The sequence below is a fragment of the Diplotaxodon limnothrissa genome, linkage group LG1 (genome assembly GCF_057381915.1).
Source record: "Diplotaxodon limnothrissa isolate DT_005_m linkage group LG1, D_limnothrissa_male_GT1.1, whole genome shotgun sequence".
Classification (NCBI taxonomy): Eukaryota; Metazoa; Chordata; class Actinopteri; order Cichliformes; family Cichlidae; genus Diplotaxodon; species Diplotaxodon limnothrissa.
In genome coordinates, this window is record NC_140596.1 from 8,913,815 (window position 1) to 8,934,002 (window position 20,188).

The following is a 20,188-nucleotide window of genomic DNA, read 5'->3' on the forward strand; positions in this document are numbered from 1 at the left end:
AAAAGTGTTTGCTTGTCTACCTTCACACACATGTGAATTCAACTGGCATCCCATTCTTAATCCATATGGTTTAATATGATGATGGCACACCTATTGAAGCTATAACAGTTTCAGCTCATCTGGGCTTTCCACAAAGTTTAGAAGTGTGTTTTGGGGAATTTTTTAACCATTCTTTCAGAACCGCATTTGTGAGGTCAGATACTGATGCTTGACAAGACGGTCTGGCTCACAATCTCCACTCTGATTCATCCCAAAGGTGCTCTATCGGGTTGAGGTCAAGACTCTCCACACCAAACTGACTGATCCATGTCCGTGTTGACCTTGCTTTCTGCATTGTTGCACATGTTGTAACACAAAGTTGCCATCTCCAATCTTTTCCCACAAAGTTGGAAATATGAAATTGTCCAAAATGTCTGTGTATGCTGAAGCATTAACGTCCCAAAAAGGTGATTCTGTTCATCTAGACATAGTGTTTTCAGTGATAAACAGATGAAAAGTCAGATGAACAGATTCAACTTTTGGGGATTTTCTTACCTGGATTATTGATCTATAACCAGTATTGGTTAGAATTATGAATCTTTTAAACAGCCGTACCAATGCCTAACATGATTTAATGGAATAAAACTAATAGAGTAATCTGTGATGTAAAAGATGTAGAACTGCAAGTTGCCTTTTAGGCTGTAAAAAAAATCCATTCATCCATGTACTATCCAGAGTCAAGTTGAGGTGGCAGCAGGCATGGTACATTAGTCATGACTTCCCTGTCTTCAGCTCATTCTGAGAGATCCCAACAAAATAATTTAAATTCTATTTCATATACCCTTTCATAAGAGTTTACTTTTGAAAAGCTATCAGCACCACCAACAAAACTTTTTAAATTGGTAACCTTTTTCTAAAATCACAAGTGCATAAAACATAAATATTGATGGATTTTATGGATTTGAATCTGAAATCTCCATTTCCATTTTTTTTTATGGGGAACCGTTACCTGTGTGTGCTTATGACTTGAAGCAGAAAACCCCAAAGGAATGCATGTTCTTCTTTATTGTCACATCAGGGCATGTTATCCATGACCTCACTGCCACATTTTCATGTCATTAGATACACATGTAGTGAGGCTGTTATGAGGCCAACGTGCCTTCAGGGACAAGCTGCCCTTTTCCATTTACGCGTCTATAATTGCATTAACATCAGAAAAAGCAGACCTAAAACACTGGGGTAGCCCACTGAAACTATGAGCACTGAAGAACCATGGCACTGCTTCTGTAGATTTTCTGCTCTGTCAGAAATGCATACAAGATTTTAAAAAATCACAAGGCATTTTTGGTTTACATAATAGTAGTTTTGTTTTATTTTTTTCCAGTGATATATATTATATTGTTCCCATTTTATTCCCAGAGATAAACAGTAAAGGACACAAACTTTAGAATTTATTCCAAGGTCAATAAGAGCTAAATTAAACAGTTTAGTTGAGGGGAAAATGCCTCTTTTTATAAATAAACACAGAAGAGTATCAGTATGTCTAAATCTATTATTATTCTTTAGTGCCTCCTTGTCAGATTTTTCAGGGTAAATTGATGCCCATGAGTGGAGTGCTGAGTTGTCAGTCTGTTCTGTCAGTTTTCATGCCCTTCAATCGACAGCATACAAAATGAGTGCCTCTCTCCGTGTAAACACAGGATGATAAGGCAAGCAACCCTCATAATCTCCTCTGATTCCCATGCTCCACTGCTGTGCACATCATACACATCTTGAAGGGCTCATTTCCATTTGGATTGGAGGCCCAGTTCAGGGATTTCTTTTGTCGTTTCAGCCAAATGCCTTCAGCGGAGGCAGGTGCATCGCCTGTTTTCATCTGAATAAACACCTTCTGCGCAGTGCACTGTGTTTACTGTCAGAAACATTTTAGTGTAATTGGTCCAATACAATGTTTATAACACTGCATTAAATGAAATTGAGATAGTATGTAAACTGACAGCTTCATTATTTTTCAGCAGTTCCCAAGTGTATGCGTGGGAACAAAGAATATTGTGAGTGAAAGAATAAACTAGAAACTGCTTTGAAAAGTCAACCATCTCATACTTGTTGTTGCAGCACCAGGTTTAGTTTGCAAATAAAATAATAGTCTTACACTTTCTCTCTTTGACTCCCACAGGTTCCAGAGTTTGTAGACAGCAAGAAAAAAACATTACTGTAGTTTAATGAGAAAAAGTTTTCACATGGTTGATATTTTCTGAAAAATGTTAATGCACTTTGCTCATACAACATATGCAGACACCCTGTGGTGTTATTAACAAGCAATGCAAAATGCAGCTCATTAAGTCCTGATGCGTTTTCTCATACAAGGTGAAGCATCAAGCATCATTCCTCTTCCCCATCCTTTCATCAGCAGCCACTCTGTCTTCCATCTTCATCTTAATTCTGTCTTGTTAATCTTAACAGCTTTTAAGCAATCCTTCCTTTAAACGACTGTGACCTCTGGGTGATGCTGATGCTGAGCTGCCATGTGAGCTAATAATATTTCATTAGAATACAATAGCCAGAGTAAAACCCAGCTTCTAAAGCTGTGCCAGGAGGATATACCCAATACCAAAAGAACCCTTTCAAATGCAGAAAAAGGAGAGTTCTCTTATCATCATTCCAAAAAAGTCCACTCAGAATATATAACATAGCAGCTTGCACTTAATTGTGCCATCAATACCCTGTTTTTTGGATGACAAGCTGTTTTTCCTTATAAAAAAATAGAAATAAATCTGACTTTTTCATCTGTGCATAGAAGAAAAAGAAAGCTTCATCAGCACCATCAGCATATGGCACTTAGTGGAACTTGCAGGTATATAAGGATATATCCTCACTATACCAGATCAAAGTTTGTCCAGTTTTGGCTTCTATCTGTTGGCACACCTGCATGCACTCATTCTTATATCTATTGCCCAAGCATACTTTCAACACACGACATGTGAGTTGGGAATTGCATCAGTGTAGCACAAGTGAAAAAATGCAGATCAAGCAGGAAAAAAGACAAAAGGTGGTTTTAAAACAGATGGTGCCTTACAGTGCACATACATCTACAGCTCATGAAGAGTTGAAACATAAAGTAGAAACAACAGGGAAAAAAGAAGCACTTAAAACTAATGTAGCAGATGCACAGTTGTCACAGGTTCTCAGTGGGTTTTCAGTTCACATGCTGATTATTTCATAGAAACCTTCAAACCGTTTTCTCTTTAGATATAAAAACACTAGTACAGATTAAAGTGGAAAGGCTTTATCAATCTTGCACTATTTAAGCTCCATAAAGCCTGTAGAAACATTAAAGTACATCTATTATATGTATGCATATACATATATTTATCATTTTGAAAACTTGCAACCTTTTTGAGTAAAATAGCAGCAAGAGTCCAGCAGCTGTAGTCATAGCAATGAAAAGGGACGAAAGGTTTCTGTGTTACCAGAGTGCTGAAAAGAAGCATCTTCTATGGGACAAAGAACATTTGTCAAACATTACATATAACAAATAGAAATAAATAAAAGAAACAAAAAGGGAATCTCAGTATTTGATAGCAAAAAGAGCTTTTCTCTCAGCCCGAAGCGTTACCCTGTTGGTGACTGCATCAATCATATTTTTTTTCTGTCCTCAGATTACTTTGATGTATGCAGTGCATCCAGCCCTATTACTCCCAGGTACAAAGGACCCCTGAGTCCTGTGTTTTTCACCAGCTCAGCACTTTACACCTATGTGGAGAATTATGATTCTGTGATACTGTGAAGGTCAGGTTGTTCATACCTTACCCCTTGCCCTTTGATTGGATGATTTAAATTTTGTCACGCCTGGCCTTCAGCCCACTATCAACTCACCCTTGGGTGTGCCACTCTAGAAGTGGTCCCCCCATGCAGTCAGAGGCAAGTGCTAGTCTGGGGAGAATAAGCCTTTAGCACAGAATAAATCAATTTAAAACAGAGGCTTTCAATCGGGGAAGATGACGCTGTTGTCCTCTTTTGCCTGGTTGTGTACATGTGGCACTAGACAACTCTACCCTGAGCACAGAAACTTGACTTGTCTGGCAAAAGTGCTTTTATGCCTCGTAATTCCTAAAGATCGATAGAAGCAATCAGTGACCCACAAAGCTCCAAGGTTGACTAGGGGTCTATTTATAGCGGCCTGCATGTTTGCTCTGTAGTGACATGCGGTGCCAGTGAGCCTTCAGTTGAACATTGAGTTCTGGCTTGTTAGAAAAATAGGTGCCAGAGTTAGCAACTCACTGATGAAATGGTGGTGTTGGACTTGGTGTTAGTAGTGTTGATGGTGTAGGCAGAAGTGTAATACTTGACTACTGAAGTGAGAAAATGAGGTCAGAGGTACTTCCGCCATGTACGCTTCCAAGAGTTTGAATCACAGCTGTGAGTTAATGCATAGTGAATAGGGGTTTCATGGCGTGCATTGCAAAATCCCAAGCTGTAATATTAAACTCACATGGTGCAGAAGAGCAAGTAATCAATTACAAGCAAAATAAATTGGATGGCAGGGAAGGAAAGGATGGACAGCTGATGACATATTTATCAAGGCACAATCACCACCAAGGAATTTTCCAGCTCTGCTCACGCTGAGTGACAGATGGAGAGTGCTGCCTCTTTAACAGCTTCCCTGGGAGACAGGTTTTAAGGAAATGGGACCATGCAATAAATTTCAGCTATTTTGGGAGGAGACTGCAGGGCTTGTAATAAAGAATTCATCTTTTACCTGCAATAATAAAACAAAGGAGGTTGAATTATGCGTCTAATCCCATTGCATGCATTTCTAACTAAGTTAGAACTTGCTATAAAAAGCTGATGAATCCCAAACAATGAGCTCCTTCTCTGTGAGTGTGTACCTTATGCCATATTAATTAGCACAGAAACCACACAGAGAAACAACTATAGATGATAAAATGGAAGTCATATTTTTTTAGCTTGCAGCTTGATCCACTGCATTACACTGGGTTTTTAGCTGCCTCACTGACTAAACAAAAGCCCCTCCTAGCCATGTAGAGGACAGCTACAGTGAGACATGTGTGTTTGTTTTTTAGGGGTTTTTGTATAGTTTTTTGGCCCATGATGCATGCTCCAAATGAATCACACAAATGTTTATTTAAAGAGATTAATTCCTCTTAGAGTGTATTATTCATCAGGTTTCTGAGGGCATCCTTGCTTATAATATAGCTTGTCATTTTCTCCAACCGACTGAAGCAAGGCTAAATTGTCCTGAATAATTCAGGGGGATGGTAAATAAAACACAAGATGAGGCTGGCGTTTGCCTGGATGGAACAAACTGAAAGGACTCTTCAGTCTCCAGGTGAGGAGTGCGCTCCTCTTTCAGAAGCAGGGATGCAAGAGTGAAATGCACATTATTTAAGCTTGGAAACACTGGGCCTTGATCCAACACAGGAAGCTACTGTAGGAGACAGAGGAGGGAGGGAGGAGCAGTTGGCAGCTCGTAGTTGAGCCTGGAGTTGGAAACAAGCAGTTCCAGTGAACAGAAGGCAGGACTTGAGAAGCAAAAAAGGCTTGAAGGGCTGGACACAGCATTAGATCAAAACCTGTATTGTTTTGCAGACCGGGGGCACAGCCTAGAAAATTGTCCTTAGGCGTAATCTTAAGTTTATTCTTACGCATCTGTATGCAAATGTTGGGGCAGTTCTCATCAGATTGTAACTGTCTCTATTCATACATTAATGCAGTCTTATTTTTATTTCACAGACTTTAAAAATAAACACCAATTACAACATGTATAAACATTTTGGAACCCATCCACTTGTAATGTCTCAGAATATCATTAGCTAATCAAGTCTTAATTAACTTGTTAGAACTACTCTGAACTGTTCAAACTGCCACCAGGAGTCATATGCTAATGACAGTTCCAGACACTATAAATTCTCTTGCTCTTCATACCATAACATGCAACAATGACAGATTCCTTTAAGCAAAACTGCTAGAGATCAGAAAATTAAGCTAACTGATGGCTACAAAAGCTAATTAAAGATATAAAAGTCTTCCAGCTTTCAATTTCCACTGTTCAAAATACCATTAAGAAATCCTTGTTAAGTGGAAGTCAATACACAATCTAGAAGGTCAAGAAAACTTTTAGATGAGATAGCACAAAACTGTAGAAAGGTTTAGCTGACACAGGGGTGGTGGGTCACCGCTTCTGTGCAGTCTTGGTTGGACAAACAGTTCAGAATCATGAGAAAGAAACCTTACCTGCAAACTCATCATAACAGTACCTGTCTGAAGTCTGCAAAAAACATCTGTGGAAGCCAGACTCAGTGTGGGAATTTCTACTCCAGAGAGATGAAGCTAAATTTGAGCTGTCTGGCAGCAATTACCAATGATGCAGAAAAAGGAGCAGCATGTAACAAAAAGAATCGGAAAAGAATTGATGCAGCGTGGCTGTGATGCAGAAAAATATTACAGAAGATTGGATACCAGTAAATATCATCAAAGACACCACTTTGGGCTATTTAAATGCACAAATACACACACAAACACAGAGATACATGCACACACATATTGAACTTTTTTGGGTTGCGTCACAGTCTCGTAACATAAAAATTGCTGAAAATAGCTACAAAAAGAATTTGCCAGCTTTGCTGTCATGTGTGGTTAACAGGGGACTTAATTAACAGGATTCTCTATTTTTAAGTATGCCATATAAAAAGTAACCATGTATGAATGTATGAAGTATACTGTAAAAAAGGCCCATCCATTAATTTTTCATGTGTTTCATTCAACAGTGTATTTGATTTCCTTAATTCTTAATATTGCCATAAATGTATGGTACTGTTAAGAATTTCCCTTTCACCCTGTGGTAGCTGGGACAGGCCTCCAGCCCCCCACCCTGATAAGAATAAACAGAAGAGGATAGATGGATCCATCCATCAGTTATTTCACATCACAGACATGTTTGTACTTGTACAAAAAAAGTTTCAGATGGTGGTACTTTCTCAGTATTAAAACAAGTTGTATGAGACACTCAAATGGAGCACACATGCAGAAAAAACATTCAGAACGCCGTCAGGGACGCTCAGTGAAGTGTCTGGTGTGTTTACGCTACTCTCTGTGTTGGCTCTAAATAAATTTTTTATCAACATGAAAATTTATGTCCTTGTGTATATTTTATATATTAATAAGGTATTAATAAATAATTTAAAATAATTAGGTTGACATGATCACATTTTGGATGAATTTTCAGATATGTATATTTTAATTTCCCATTAAAAAAGCCTCTAATGTTTATTTTGGGGCAAAAACTAGATATGGAAAAACTCTTCAGTTTGTACAAATGTGTGCACTAAATGAATATGTTACAGATTTGTAACATCTAAATCATACATTGCAAAATTGGAATCAATATAGATATACTATACTGTAGCTTTAGATAAGTGGGCATAGACAGTAACAGAGATAGGAGGTAATCAAAATTAGAGATGGACCGATCTGATATTATGTATCGGTATCGGTCCGATACTGATGTAGATTCCTGGATCGGATATCGGAGAGAAATAAAAAATGTAATTGATCCATTAAATATCAAAAAAGCACCTCACGAAACTTGAGACATGGCGTAACTCGGCTCATAACCTTAGCACCTTGGAGCAGTGTGCTCACGTGATAGAGCAGCTGTGTGTATTTGTAGCCTCCTACCAAACCAGCATTTTATCTCCGAGGAAGTTATCCCAGAGAGAAGTAAAGCAAGTGTGTAAGTTCATCTCTGAATGTTTGTAAAGCATTCCCACGTTAAGCTTAACAACCGATATATGGAGCAACTGCCTCTTCTCTCTCCCTCCCTCTCCTGTTGCTACTTCAATCGTGAACTGATCAATGATCAGCTGATCGGCTTTTCTGTCGGGAGTCCGTCTCTCTTCTTTGTTTATGCCCACTTCGCGCCAGAAAGAGGAAACCAGCGGCTGAACAACAGCAGCAAGTTTAAGCTTGATGATGTATTGTTAGAATTTATTTAATATTACTTTCAAGACCAGGATCCTTTTCTACAACTGTGCAGGGGCGGATCTAGCAAAGTTTAGCCAGGGGGGGCAATAGGGCATGAACAGGGAAAAGGGTGCACAAAGACATACTTTTCTTACTTATTCTCATTTAAAATGTCTAGCTTTTAATAAATAATTATCTGAATCTTACACCCAAAGTTTTAATCTGATGTAAAATGTATAGAAGTCCATTACTGTATATATTAACTATTAAGTCTAATATACCCTAGTAAGCTATAGTACTTTTTCCTTTGGGAAGGTACAATCTGTGCAGTCCGCAATTCTGTTGAAGAAAAATGTTTAATCTATTTAATTATTCTTGAAAAATAATCGATTTCCGTGCATTTTTTTCACACTGCATCAAATTAAAGTTGATTACGTCAATTAAGCATCATGAGGTGGAGGGTGGTTCCCTTTTTTTTTTTTTTTTTTTTTTTTTTTTTTTTTTGCTGGGAGTTTGCAACCCTATTAGTTAGGTTGCTTACTCTTTAAAATACCAGAATAGGGAGGATGGAGTAGGTTTAAGTTTATTAGATTGATCAGCATTGCTGAACTATGAAATATTTTGGGTGCAGTATATTTTTTGCATACAGGTATAACAGAATAGCTTTAGTGTTTGCTTGTTTTTTAACTTGAGTATGAACTTATACAAAAAGCAGCAAGATATTAAAAAAGACGTTTTAATGATTAAAAAACACACTATATCGGATTCATATCGGTATCGGCAGATATCCAAATTAATGATATCGGTATCTGTATCGGACATAAAAAAGTGGTATCGTGCCATCTCTAATCAAAACTAATGGAAGCTCACTAAGCCATTAGAATAAATTTTCCACTGCACAGCATGATGAAATATGCTAGCACATAGTGTGCCACGTCATGATGGGTCTCTTCTTAGGAAGTCACTGAGAGAAAGTTATTGGGCATGACTGTTTCCTACTGTAGATAATTGCCAGTCTACAAGTTTGCCATTTCAGTGCTTTGCCAAATGCTGATTGTCTCAAAACTACCTGCCTATTAGCTGTATACTGTACAGCAGTACTTGTCTCTATCTGTTTCATATTCTGATTGGCATAAGGTAATCTTACCATATCAGATTAGAATGAATAAATAAAATGACTTCCATTAACTAACTTCATAATATTAAAGAAAAAGGAAGATACTGGTTGATTTTTTGAGTGCATACTGATGTACTGACACATTAATTATCCATCCATTTTCTTAACCACAGATGTAATCCATATCTCAGTGGGGGTGTGGACTATAAAAGCTGACATTAGGAAAAAAGCAGGTAAACTCTGTGCATGTAACCAGTGAGCTGTGTAAATTCACCATTAATATCACCTTTTTTAGTTATTCACAACATATCTCACACTGCCACCTACATGTATCACTTTCTCAGATACTCTACTCAGGGAGTTGTTTTTATCTATTTAACTGTTTGGATAGAAAGTGTATCTGAATTTCTTTCAAAGAACAAACTGAAACCTGTAGACCAAGGCTGTGCGAGTTAGAGTTACCCTAGTTCTTATTTCTGCCTGCAAACACCCTCTACTGAAATCTGGAGTGAACATACACTCAGAGGAGCTCTTATTTCATTAACAGCTCGGTTCTCTGAGCATCTCTAGCATAATACAGGCTTTGCAGTCCCCCAGGAGACTCCAGAAAGCCTGTGCCCAAAGTCAGGGAATGATTCACAGTCTTTCATTCATTCTAATTCCCACCACCACCTTCACATGAGAGTAGGGAGAGAGTTTACAGCTCTTGTCTTCATGTGGGGAAGTGCATGTACACCATTTCCTGTATAATTCCTCATTGTGATTGTGCATAAAATATTGGATTACGGTTTGTCAGCACCGTCCATAGACGCCACCCCAACATACTATCCAGATCCTCTAGAGGTAGTCACTCCCCATTACCCATCCTAATCACTGAGCATGCTGCTGTCTCCTATTAATGGACTGACAGTGTTGGGCAGCATCTGGGATGTGAGATGCGTGGCACACGGCCTGCTTGAATGAGCACCTTATTGGCCCATCAGTGCAGAGCGTTGCTTAGTGTTCTGTTGTCTGATCTAATGAGATATCCTGCCTGGTAGTCACCATGTGAGGATAAGGGGCTGCTTCAATGCAGGATGAGAACCACTGGGAGGAGAAAAGACACCAGCCACCTCTGGTTTCCAAGTAGCAGATGATTATATCACACTTTATATCTGCAGGGTTATTATTATGGATTAAATTATAGATTAAACATAGCACTTTGATAGGTATAATGTGCAAACATCCATTACTAAAAGTAACAATGAAGGTTAATTTAAGTGACCTTTATTGATTTGGTACAAACATCTCCAGTTAATTTGATTTCCTTCAAGCTGAAGTCAGTTTCAGTTAAATTCAGTTTGAATTTACTTCAATAGCCTCAATAGTTGTCTCAAGGGGCCTAAATGTATTCTGAGTGCTCTCTGGGTATAAAGTTTTCCAAAGGTACACTCAGGAGCTTTTCATTTCTGCAACTTCATCATTGCACATGAACGCATTTAACTTAACTGTGGATGTCAAAGTAAAAGTCTGTCTACTGGATTTGACCACAGATAGGATCGAAGACCAAGGCTGGGAAATAATAAAGCTCATAATATAGTTGATAAATATTTGATGCGGTACCCCTGTGTCTTAATTTAGTGCAGCATTTTTAAAAGGGTTTACAGCAGCACTATACTTTAAGATCAGAAATTTAGAAAATGCTTGCAAGACATATATATCTCAGTTTGTATATATAATATGTTCTGCTACATCAGTACTTCTGCTTTAATGATACATGACACCAGTAAAGTCAGCCAGACAGTCGATACGCTTCACAACGAATGAGTGTTAAAATTGCGCATGTATTGAACTTAGGATCTGCACTCATCCCTATTTTTATTCCTGGCATTGATATGTTTTAGCTGGTCCCTGCATGTCAATAATTAAAACACACTCTCCAAAACATCTTTACCAAACATCTCTTAATAAGGTACCCTGCGGCAACTGTATCTGAGGAAAAGGAGACATGCCAATGTGTGTCTCCTACTATACCCAACCATACATAGCAAAAGGAAAGATTTAGTTCTAGTAACATTTTGTTAGTGAATTAGAAGCTTATGGTCTAATTCGAACCATCCAAAGAAAAACCTTTTCCTCGAAGAGTTTCTTTCACAGCAGTTTTCTTCAAATACTTTCTTCAAGTACTGAAGTTTACATGTAGAAACTTGGGGTGGTAGTCTTGGACTGTAGACTGTAGATACTGCTCAGTGTAATACATACTCATCCTATGGTAAATGGACTGTATTTGTATAGAGCTTTATTAGTCCCTAAGGACCCCAAAGCGCTTTACACATCCAGTCATCCACCCATTCACACACTGGTGATGGCAAGCTATATTGTAGCCACAACCACCCTGGGGCGCACTGACAGAGGCGAGACTGCTGAACACTGGCGCCACCGGGCCCTCTGACCACCACCAACGGGTGAAGTGTTTTGCCCAAGGACACAACGACCAAGCCGGGGCTCGAGCCGGCAACCTTCCGATTACAAGGCGAACTCCCAACTCTTGAGCCACGATCGCCCCATGGTATTATGGTGCAATATAAACTAGATAGCTTTTTTTCAGTACTGTGGTTTTCTTAGTATTTATTTCAAAGCAGCTCAATTCCACAGCCCTGACCATCAAAGCAATCTACCTTAAAAGAAAAGAGCGTATGAATAAGAAACACAAATAATGAAAAAGAGGGGGGGAAATGCTGTAGTGGTGGAGGGTACACTTATGTTTTCATTGTTGTACCAACCTTGCATAACGACTTGGCTCAGGTTTTGGTAAGAGGTCATTAACTAAGTCTCCAGGAAACTAATAAAAACCAGTGTCCTCTGAAATGATAAAAGCATGTCTGTGTATTCATCTATGTGTGTGCTTGAAAATGAATATCACCATACCCACACTTCAGCTTGAATCATTTCACAATGATGAAGATGAGTTTAGTGAGGTAAATGGAGGAAACTAAGACAACACAACTCTCTTCAACTCTTCATTTAGAGATACTGTTTCGGTTTCCTTAACATTTTAATCCATATACTAAGCATATCTATTCAAGCCCCAGGCTCAGCTTTCAAACAATCTCACTTAGACTATCTCATCACAAGCTAGTATTACGCAAATACACATCATGTAAATAGTTTTAAGTAAAAATTAAAATCCCATTAAGTCAAATGAGTTGTTGACCTTCCCACTGTTACAGAAAATTCTGCATACATTGAATTTTTCAAAACTATTATGCAAAAATCATCTCCTCCATGTCATTTTCAGCGTACATTTAGCTGCAAATATGAATTATTGCCACTCTTTATGGATTAAGAGAGAGAGCGAGACAGAGAGATGTCCTCATATCATTGCCATAAAATTATTATTCAGGAGTGTCACTTAATGCACTACATCTACATTTGCTGTCACTGAATCTAAGTTGCAGGGAGCAGTTTCAGACACTGAGATAAAAATGAATCCTGCTGTGGTTATTAAATTATAAGGATATTAAAACAGCTCTTCAGAGAGATATGAAGTACTGTCTATAGACCAGAGGATTTTAATAACAATAAAATATTGCTTTGGATATTCATAATAAAAATGGCATGATCTTTTCAGGCTGCTTTCTTTCATTTTGAGAATTATTTATTGGTTTCTGGTGCGCTGGAGCTCGATGAAGTGGCATTTTGGAACCAAGCTGTCTTCTATATCCAATTTAGAAAGAATAGCTGCCTTTTCAAAATGAGAAAGCCTGCTGATATAAATCCCTGTGTACAATATGTTTCCTTCCACTTAGTGTATTTGGTACGACCGTCCAAATATTATCAGTGTAGCAATAGGTAAGAATGAACAACCTTTTATGTCAAATTGATCACCATAATCCAGCTTTTACCTCATTCATTGTGTGCAGAATTTCCAATAAAATGGTGTTTACCCTAATGTCTGCACAATTTTAACAAAACGACAACATTTTATGTTTCCTAATAGGCTTATTTTCATCAAGACATTATCAGTAGTTATAGTTCACCTATAAGTAGTGATGCTTCACCTAAGGATATTGGAATTGTAGTTCTTTCACTCATTCTAATATTTATTTATGTTATTTCTCTCACCCCAAGAGGTCACGGCAGAGGTCCGCCCCTCCGAGCCTGGTTCTAGCACAGGTGTCTTCCTGTTAAACGGGAGTTTTTCCTTCCTACTGTCGCCAAAGCGCTTGACCATAGGGGGTCATATGATTGTTGGGTTTTTCTCTGTATGTATTATTGTAGAGTCTACCTTATAATAAAAAGTGTCTTGAGGTGACTGCTGTTGTGATTTGGCACTACGTGAATATAATTCAATTGAATTTAATTATTATTTCAGAAAGCTGTAAACAGCTTTGTTTACTTTAATAATGATTCATGTTTTTTTCAACAATCACAGCCAGAGCAAAATTATATTTGTGACTCATATATATGTTGCTGCTCAAGAACAAAAAGAAATGGTATATTTTATTCCTCTGAAGATATAAATTTAAAAGATATCCAAAACCTAGTTTTTACATTTTAATACATTATCTTGCATGCTGGGATCTTTAATACAGTTGTCTATGATAAACTACTATCGTATAGAATGGAAGTTTGAGATGCAATAAAGACTCATTTTTTACAGTTCCAGTCAACATTAGTATCTAATGATCATTATCACAATAATAATAACAATGTATATTTCTGTTTCATTCAAAATCAGGAAAACATATGGTCCTGTTTGTAGCTGGAGGTCTTATGTCAGGGTTTCTTGTCTTCTCTAAAGTCAAGGCTAAAGACTCCTGAGCGTCTTATGCCAAGGCCTTGGGACTATGAGACCACCTGTCAGAGAGAACAGCTCACTTAATTAGCAGTTTTCTTTGCATGAATGGCAGAGCTCTGATAGCTACCCAATCAAGACTGTTTTTAAAATATGCAAACATATGTCACGTTTGTTAAACTTTGGCCCCTAAATGATTAGTTATTGTACATATTATTCAACTAAGCCCATAATTAAAATATTGGGTTAAATTTTTCTGATGTTTCTTTTTTAGTCTTGCTTTTGTTTTGGTTATATTCACTGTTTTCATTGTTTTGGTTTCCCCAACCTTGTAAAAAGTTTATTTTAAAAATAACTGACACTAGCACCACTGACTAACAAATGGCCATGAGGTCATATTCAGCGATGCTAGTGTCAGTCATTATGCAAATATACTGTTTATAAGGTTGAGGTATCCTGCAGTAAGCTGAGACTGAAGAAGTCACTTGGATGAGTGACAAAACATTACTGCCACTGAAAATGCTACATCCAAATAAACAGAATCAACTTTTTGGGATATCCTTACCCAGATGACTGAGCATGCATGCATCAAGATACCACCAAGATACCCCCAAGTTACCTTGATATGTCATTAGCATGTGTCTGATGGAAACATATGCCACATATATGGAATAAGCATTGTGTAAAACGTATAAGTAGATGAAAGTGTGCTGTAGTGGCAAGCGCTTTGAGAGAGTGGTTGAAAAGACCAGAAAAATGCTATATAAATTGTCCCTTTACCATTTCTGCTGTTCTTTCTGCCCCCCTCTTGCTAGTATTGCATGTTCTGTTTTTTTCAGGCATCAAAATAAGTTTTTACATTCTATACAAAGTAAATATTCAACAGAAATTAACTGAAGTTCACTGATGACGTGTGTATTTTTCTTATGGTTTATTTACCCTTTTCAAATACAATACACTGAAGCCATAACTCATTCAGCTCTTGCTCTGGTAGAAAAAAACAAAGTGCCTCAGGTGCTTGTCCTAAAAAATAGCTAGAATAAAATCACTGAAATCATGAATAACTCCTTTAAAACCTTAATGTTCTGGACTTTGTACGTTTTTAGAATCCATAGGACTTAAGTTATTTAACTTCTTACAAAATGTTTTATACTTTGTTTATATGAGCCTGTGTAAATGTATCTACTGTATGTGATACATTTATCTCTGTGCTAAATTTATGTTTACAAATAATAACAACTATATATTACAATTTTATCAGATTTCTCTGCCAAAAGTGTTGTTCTGCTGTCCGTAAAATCCTGTGGATGTCCCAATAAATAGCAGTTGTACAGCTCTGGGAAATCACACACAAACAGAATAAATTTTTCCTCTATGACTAAGAATCAGCAGACTCTCATTCCATTTGTCAAGCAGGATAGCATCCATCGATTGGTAAGTCGTGTGCAGCCACACCATGACAGGTTTTCAAAGAATGAGTCAGATCCAACTTTGCCTGGGCATGTCTGCATGCAAGCCTGCGCCTGAGACAAATACCACCACAGCAGTTTCAATTCAAAACAGCCCACTTGCTGCTCTTCTTTCTACATTCGTTCGTCTGTAATTTATTTCATCTGAAATTCTATGTGGTATTAACACCCTTCTCTCTATGAAGATTAGAATTGTGATGGATTTGGTTTGCATTTTAGTTTATCATTCCATATGGTCACAGAAAAGTACTGCTTGCACATCAAATCAAAATCAGACTTTTCTTTTCTTTTTTGCAATTTTGAGTTTTTTGTATTTTACTGCTAAAGTGTGTGTATGCATGTGTGTACATATGCATGTACCTGGTATGGTGAAGGTGTACACTGACCTTTGTCTGATGGATTGTTTCCTCCCAAATGAAGACATAAGGGAAGCGGAGTGGGCAATGGGGTTGGCCTTTGTGTGTATGTGTATGTGTGTGTGTGTGCTCTGAAGAAAAGAGGAAGGGGATTCTTGGAGTGTGTAGAGATGAGCTTTGCTCTGCCATCTAATTATGTCCTCCTCTTTCACCTCCCTCTACTCAGCTCTTCTCCAATACCACATCCCTTCTCTTCTTTTTTTCTCTTAGCTCTCATTCTGCTGCAGCTCCCAGCTGAGCCACAGGTGGTAGTAATCTCTGTCTGTCCTGCTGCTCTGACTGTATACACACAGAAGTGAGAGCTGGAGGGCTTCTGCCCAATAACACAGGCTTGCCCCTCAGACAGCACAGCCACACTTACATGCACATGCCTGCAGGGACAGCACAAACACAAAGACCTGTGTGCTTGTTCTTTTGAAAACAGTGTTCTGGAACATACTGTTTAAAGGTCCAGTAGGTATGATAAAAGAGAATTTATTGGCAGAGATGAAATATACTGTAGTACTCATTATGGGATGTTCATTAGCATAACATTGCATTTTTCTTTAGCTCAGAATGAAGCTGCTTATATCTGTGGAGTGTGTCCTTCTGAGCCATGCTTCTACTGTATCCTTGAATGGACAAACCTTTATAAAATACTGGCCCTGTGTGATGGTCATTGTTCACCACAATTTTCAAGACCTCATCAGACAAGATTTTGTTGTACAGATTCAGCTTTGGTCTGCAAAAAGAGAAGGGTTTCTACCTACCACATCTTTTAAACAGACCACAAATTTACTGAAATAAAATCCTTCTGAGAATAAGTGGCAACAAAATCTGCAAGAAAAAATGTGTTTTCAGATAGAAATGTAACCAGATTAAACAACAATCAGTAATACATTTGAATTAAAGCATTGGCAGAGATTATGTAAGCGATTATGAAAAAGATAACGTTATCAGTTTAATTAATAAGTCTTCTGTAATTTGCGTATGGTTTTAATCAGTGTTCTAAATCTATAGATTTTTACACACATGCCTTTCCTGTGCTTTTCCCCGACAACGTATGTTTTATATGATAAACAGATACAAAGTGGATCTGTTATCATTAAAATATATTTAATTTATTATAATAACTACTGGATTTATTAAATCATAAATCTAATCATGACACAGCATCTTATTTAAATATATTTTATTTAAATATATTTTTTATTTTAACTAAAATGCATGTTTTTTTATCCAGTGTATTTCTACTCTGAGGTGATATTTTGCTGCTTCAAATCCTACATAATGCCAGCTCTCAGTATTAATCATATGCAATTTAGATTTCTGTGGCCATACAGTTCCATTCTGATGTCTACCCTGAAGTTGAAAGGAACTATTTTGTTATGAGGATTAATTTTCGGTTCTCATGGGAACTTACTTTTTCTTTCTTCTTTTGTTCTTTCCTATTTCCTCTCTATAACACACACAATTCCCTCTGGAATTAGCTCCCTTTTTATGTGGGCCTGGGTTCATTGTATATGACGGTGGCCTTTCGTTTTGCTAATGTAGGTGATTTTCTTCCCATGAAAGCGCTATAATCCATCTCCTGCTCGCAGGAGGTGGCGATTTATTGTGCGCACTGGGCATTAACACGCCACAGCTAAGAACAGATGCAGTGCTTTAACAGATAACCGTCTGGAATAAGATGGAGCATTCAGATTAGCTTTGGTGTCAAATAAATTGCATGCTATTCAAGTACATCCAGAGTTCTAAAACACTATTCTCTGTATCAGATCTGCCGTAGGTTTTGGCATGACAGAGAGTAAATGAAGTGTAGCTTCGCATGGGTTGCTTTCAGACGGGACCCTCAGCATCCCTATTTGACAGTAGAGTGTTCACATTCAAGCACATAGCAAACACATTAAACACACAGAGACACATCTGAACCTGTGTTTTTTCTCCGAATCTGATCTTTGAATGCTTTCCTTGTCATGGTCCGTGGCTGCAGGCTATAGGAGTTGGTGGTGTGGAGTCAAATGCAGATAAATATAGGTGGGAAAACTAAATCTTAACAAGAAGTGAGTTGGTTTATTGTGGCTTAAGAGTAGGTGCAAAACAAAGGCAAAGGGTGACCATAAGAGCTAACTAAACTGGAAATAAACACTAAGAACATTATACTTAACATTTAACATATAACATTTAAACAAGAGCCGTGGGAATCCTGATACCTGAGATATGGAAGGATTAACAGACGATATGACCAAGAACAAAGGGAAAATCCCACATGCACACACAACAAATACAGGGTGAGGGTGATGAGGGAAGTGGACAAATAGACATAATGATACATGGGAAGCAAAATTAGACACACTGAACACAGGACGAGAGACTGTCAAAATAAAACAGGAAACACACTTGACACAGGGGCCGGGAGGAAGGGAACACACATAGGAGCAAGACGGACTGGGGAGACAAAGGGAGGAGACACAAAGAGGGAAACATGGAAATAGTTAAGGGAGACGAGACACGGAGGGCAAGGGAGCGAGAGCGATGTAACACAACGAGAGGAACATAGGGACAGTAAAAGGGAGATGAAACACGGAGGGAGGGAGAGGAAGCGAGAGAGGAAGCGAGAAACAAAGACATGACTGAGGAAACAGACACAGAGGACAAGACAGACTCCCACAGAAGACACAGGGATGAGACAGCAACAACAAAACATGAAATACAAATAACCTCAGAAACATAAAACTAAACTCAAGACTAAACTGTATAAATGTATTAAACCTCTTTATAATACAAAGAAAGATCCAAATACAGAATAAACTCAAAATGTTGGGTCGATGACCCAGCCCACTGACCCTCTGTGAGCCTAGTCCTAACTCTTGGTTTTAACAGTTTCACTGAAAACCTACATGTGCACAGAAAATCATCAGAGTTTATCTTCAAAAAAATATTCTCTTTGGTGAAACCTTTAACTTTTCAGCCTTTCATTAAAGTTTGACAGGCATAACCCAGAGAGTGAAAGCATATAACATTATGCATTTTTCTGTGAAATTCAATTCCACTCTAATATCCTGGTATTAATGTCTAATTTTCTGCACCATGACCATGTTCACTAGAAAATTCCATTTTTGCCTCGAAATGAAAACATTTAAGACTTCAATTATCTAAAGGGTAATTACAAATGCATGCCTGTAGCTGCATTAACTGCAAAGCTCTCCAGCGAGTAGTGCGGTGCTCTGAGCGGATAATTGGAGGTGAGCTTCCCTCCCTCCAAGACATCTACAGGAAGCGGTGCCTGAGGAAAGCGGGGAGGATCATCAAGGACTCCAGTCACCCCAGCCATAAACTGTTCAGACTGCTTCCATCAGGAAGGAGGTTCTGCAGCATCCGGTCCCGTACCAGCAGACTGAGAGACAGCTTTTTCCATCAGGCCATCAGACTGCTGAACACGTCATAGACACCTCAGCTTCACTACTGGAACTTCAACATTATGCACTCCACACTGTATATAAATGCCACTTGTTTTGCACATATTCAACTCTGTATATTTTATATATTTTATTATTATTATTATTATTTTATTTTATTTTTTTACTATTTAATTTGTAAAAATGTGTATACACACACACACACACACACACACACAGACACACACACGTAGGAAAATATTTAGTATACACATCCAGAAATGCATACACTATTATATATTGTACATATATTTATTAGTTTCAGGTTGGCCATTCTTGTATTTTGCTCGTTTGTGTTGTTGTGTTTGCACATCTCTGTTGCTTGTGGGGCTCGCACACAAGAATTTCACTCGCATGTGCTGTGCCAGTGTGCCTGCACATGTGATGTGACAATAAAAAGTGATTTGATTTGATTTGATTTGATTTGATTTGATTAATGTTGTAATAAAATGCTTAATGTGGGAAAATGTGGTTTGATACACTGTATCACCAACAGTGTTGCAGTTCCACATTGTTTCTTTTGCAGAAAGTTTTGGGAGAGGGGTGAAAAATGTATCGTTGCATCCTCGCATCTACTGCTACATTCTTTCTCACAATGAGTGAGGTAAGCACCTTAAAGGAATGAACTTAAGAAAAGAACACTGGTTAAGTGGAGCTGGTTCAAGACCTGACTCTTGTCTTCGTAATCACTTAATCACATTTCCTCATTGACGTTTACAGAGATCACGCTGATAGATTCAGAATTCACCGAAGCATGAGAATGCATTTGAAGGTGCTATTATACAAATGCAGGATGTCTAAGAAGAAACCTGGACACTGACAATCAATGACCATGTAACTCAAGTGTTTGCTTGCTCTAGAATGCTGTGGAAAAAGTTGCATTATCCTGAATAAACATCCTCCAGCCTCGCCAAACTGCCAACAATTCTGCATTTCAACCTCACAGCAATTATAGCCCACCGTGTGAGGGTGAGGAGATGACTTCAGCTTTTCTTTTTTGAAGGCAATGT

The 20,188-nt window shown here is 38.0% G+C and overlaps 1 protein-coding gene across 2 annotated transcripts in view; it reads left to right on the plus strand.

Annotated features, from left to right (window-relative positions):
• The window catches only part of chst8 (carbohydrate (N-acetylgalactosamine 4-0) sulfotransferase 8), a 125,716-nt gene that overhangs the window by 72,448 nt on the left and 33,080 nt on the right, over positions 1 to 20,188 (plus strand). Inside the window, exon 3 of one of the 2 annotated variants that reach the window (XM_085352174.1) lies at positions 5,444 to 5,459. The exons of the other annotated variant lie outside the window; for it this stretch is intronic. Within the exon in view, the coding sequence (XP_085208300.1) occupies positions 5,444 to 5,459 (16 nt within the window). The remainder of the gene's footprint in view (positions 1 to 5,443; positions 5,460 to 20,188) is intronic. 2 annotated transcript variants of the gene reach the window in all.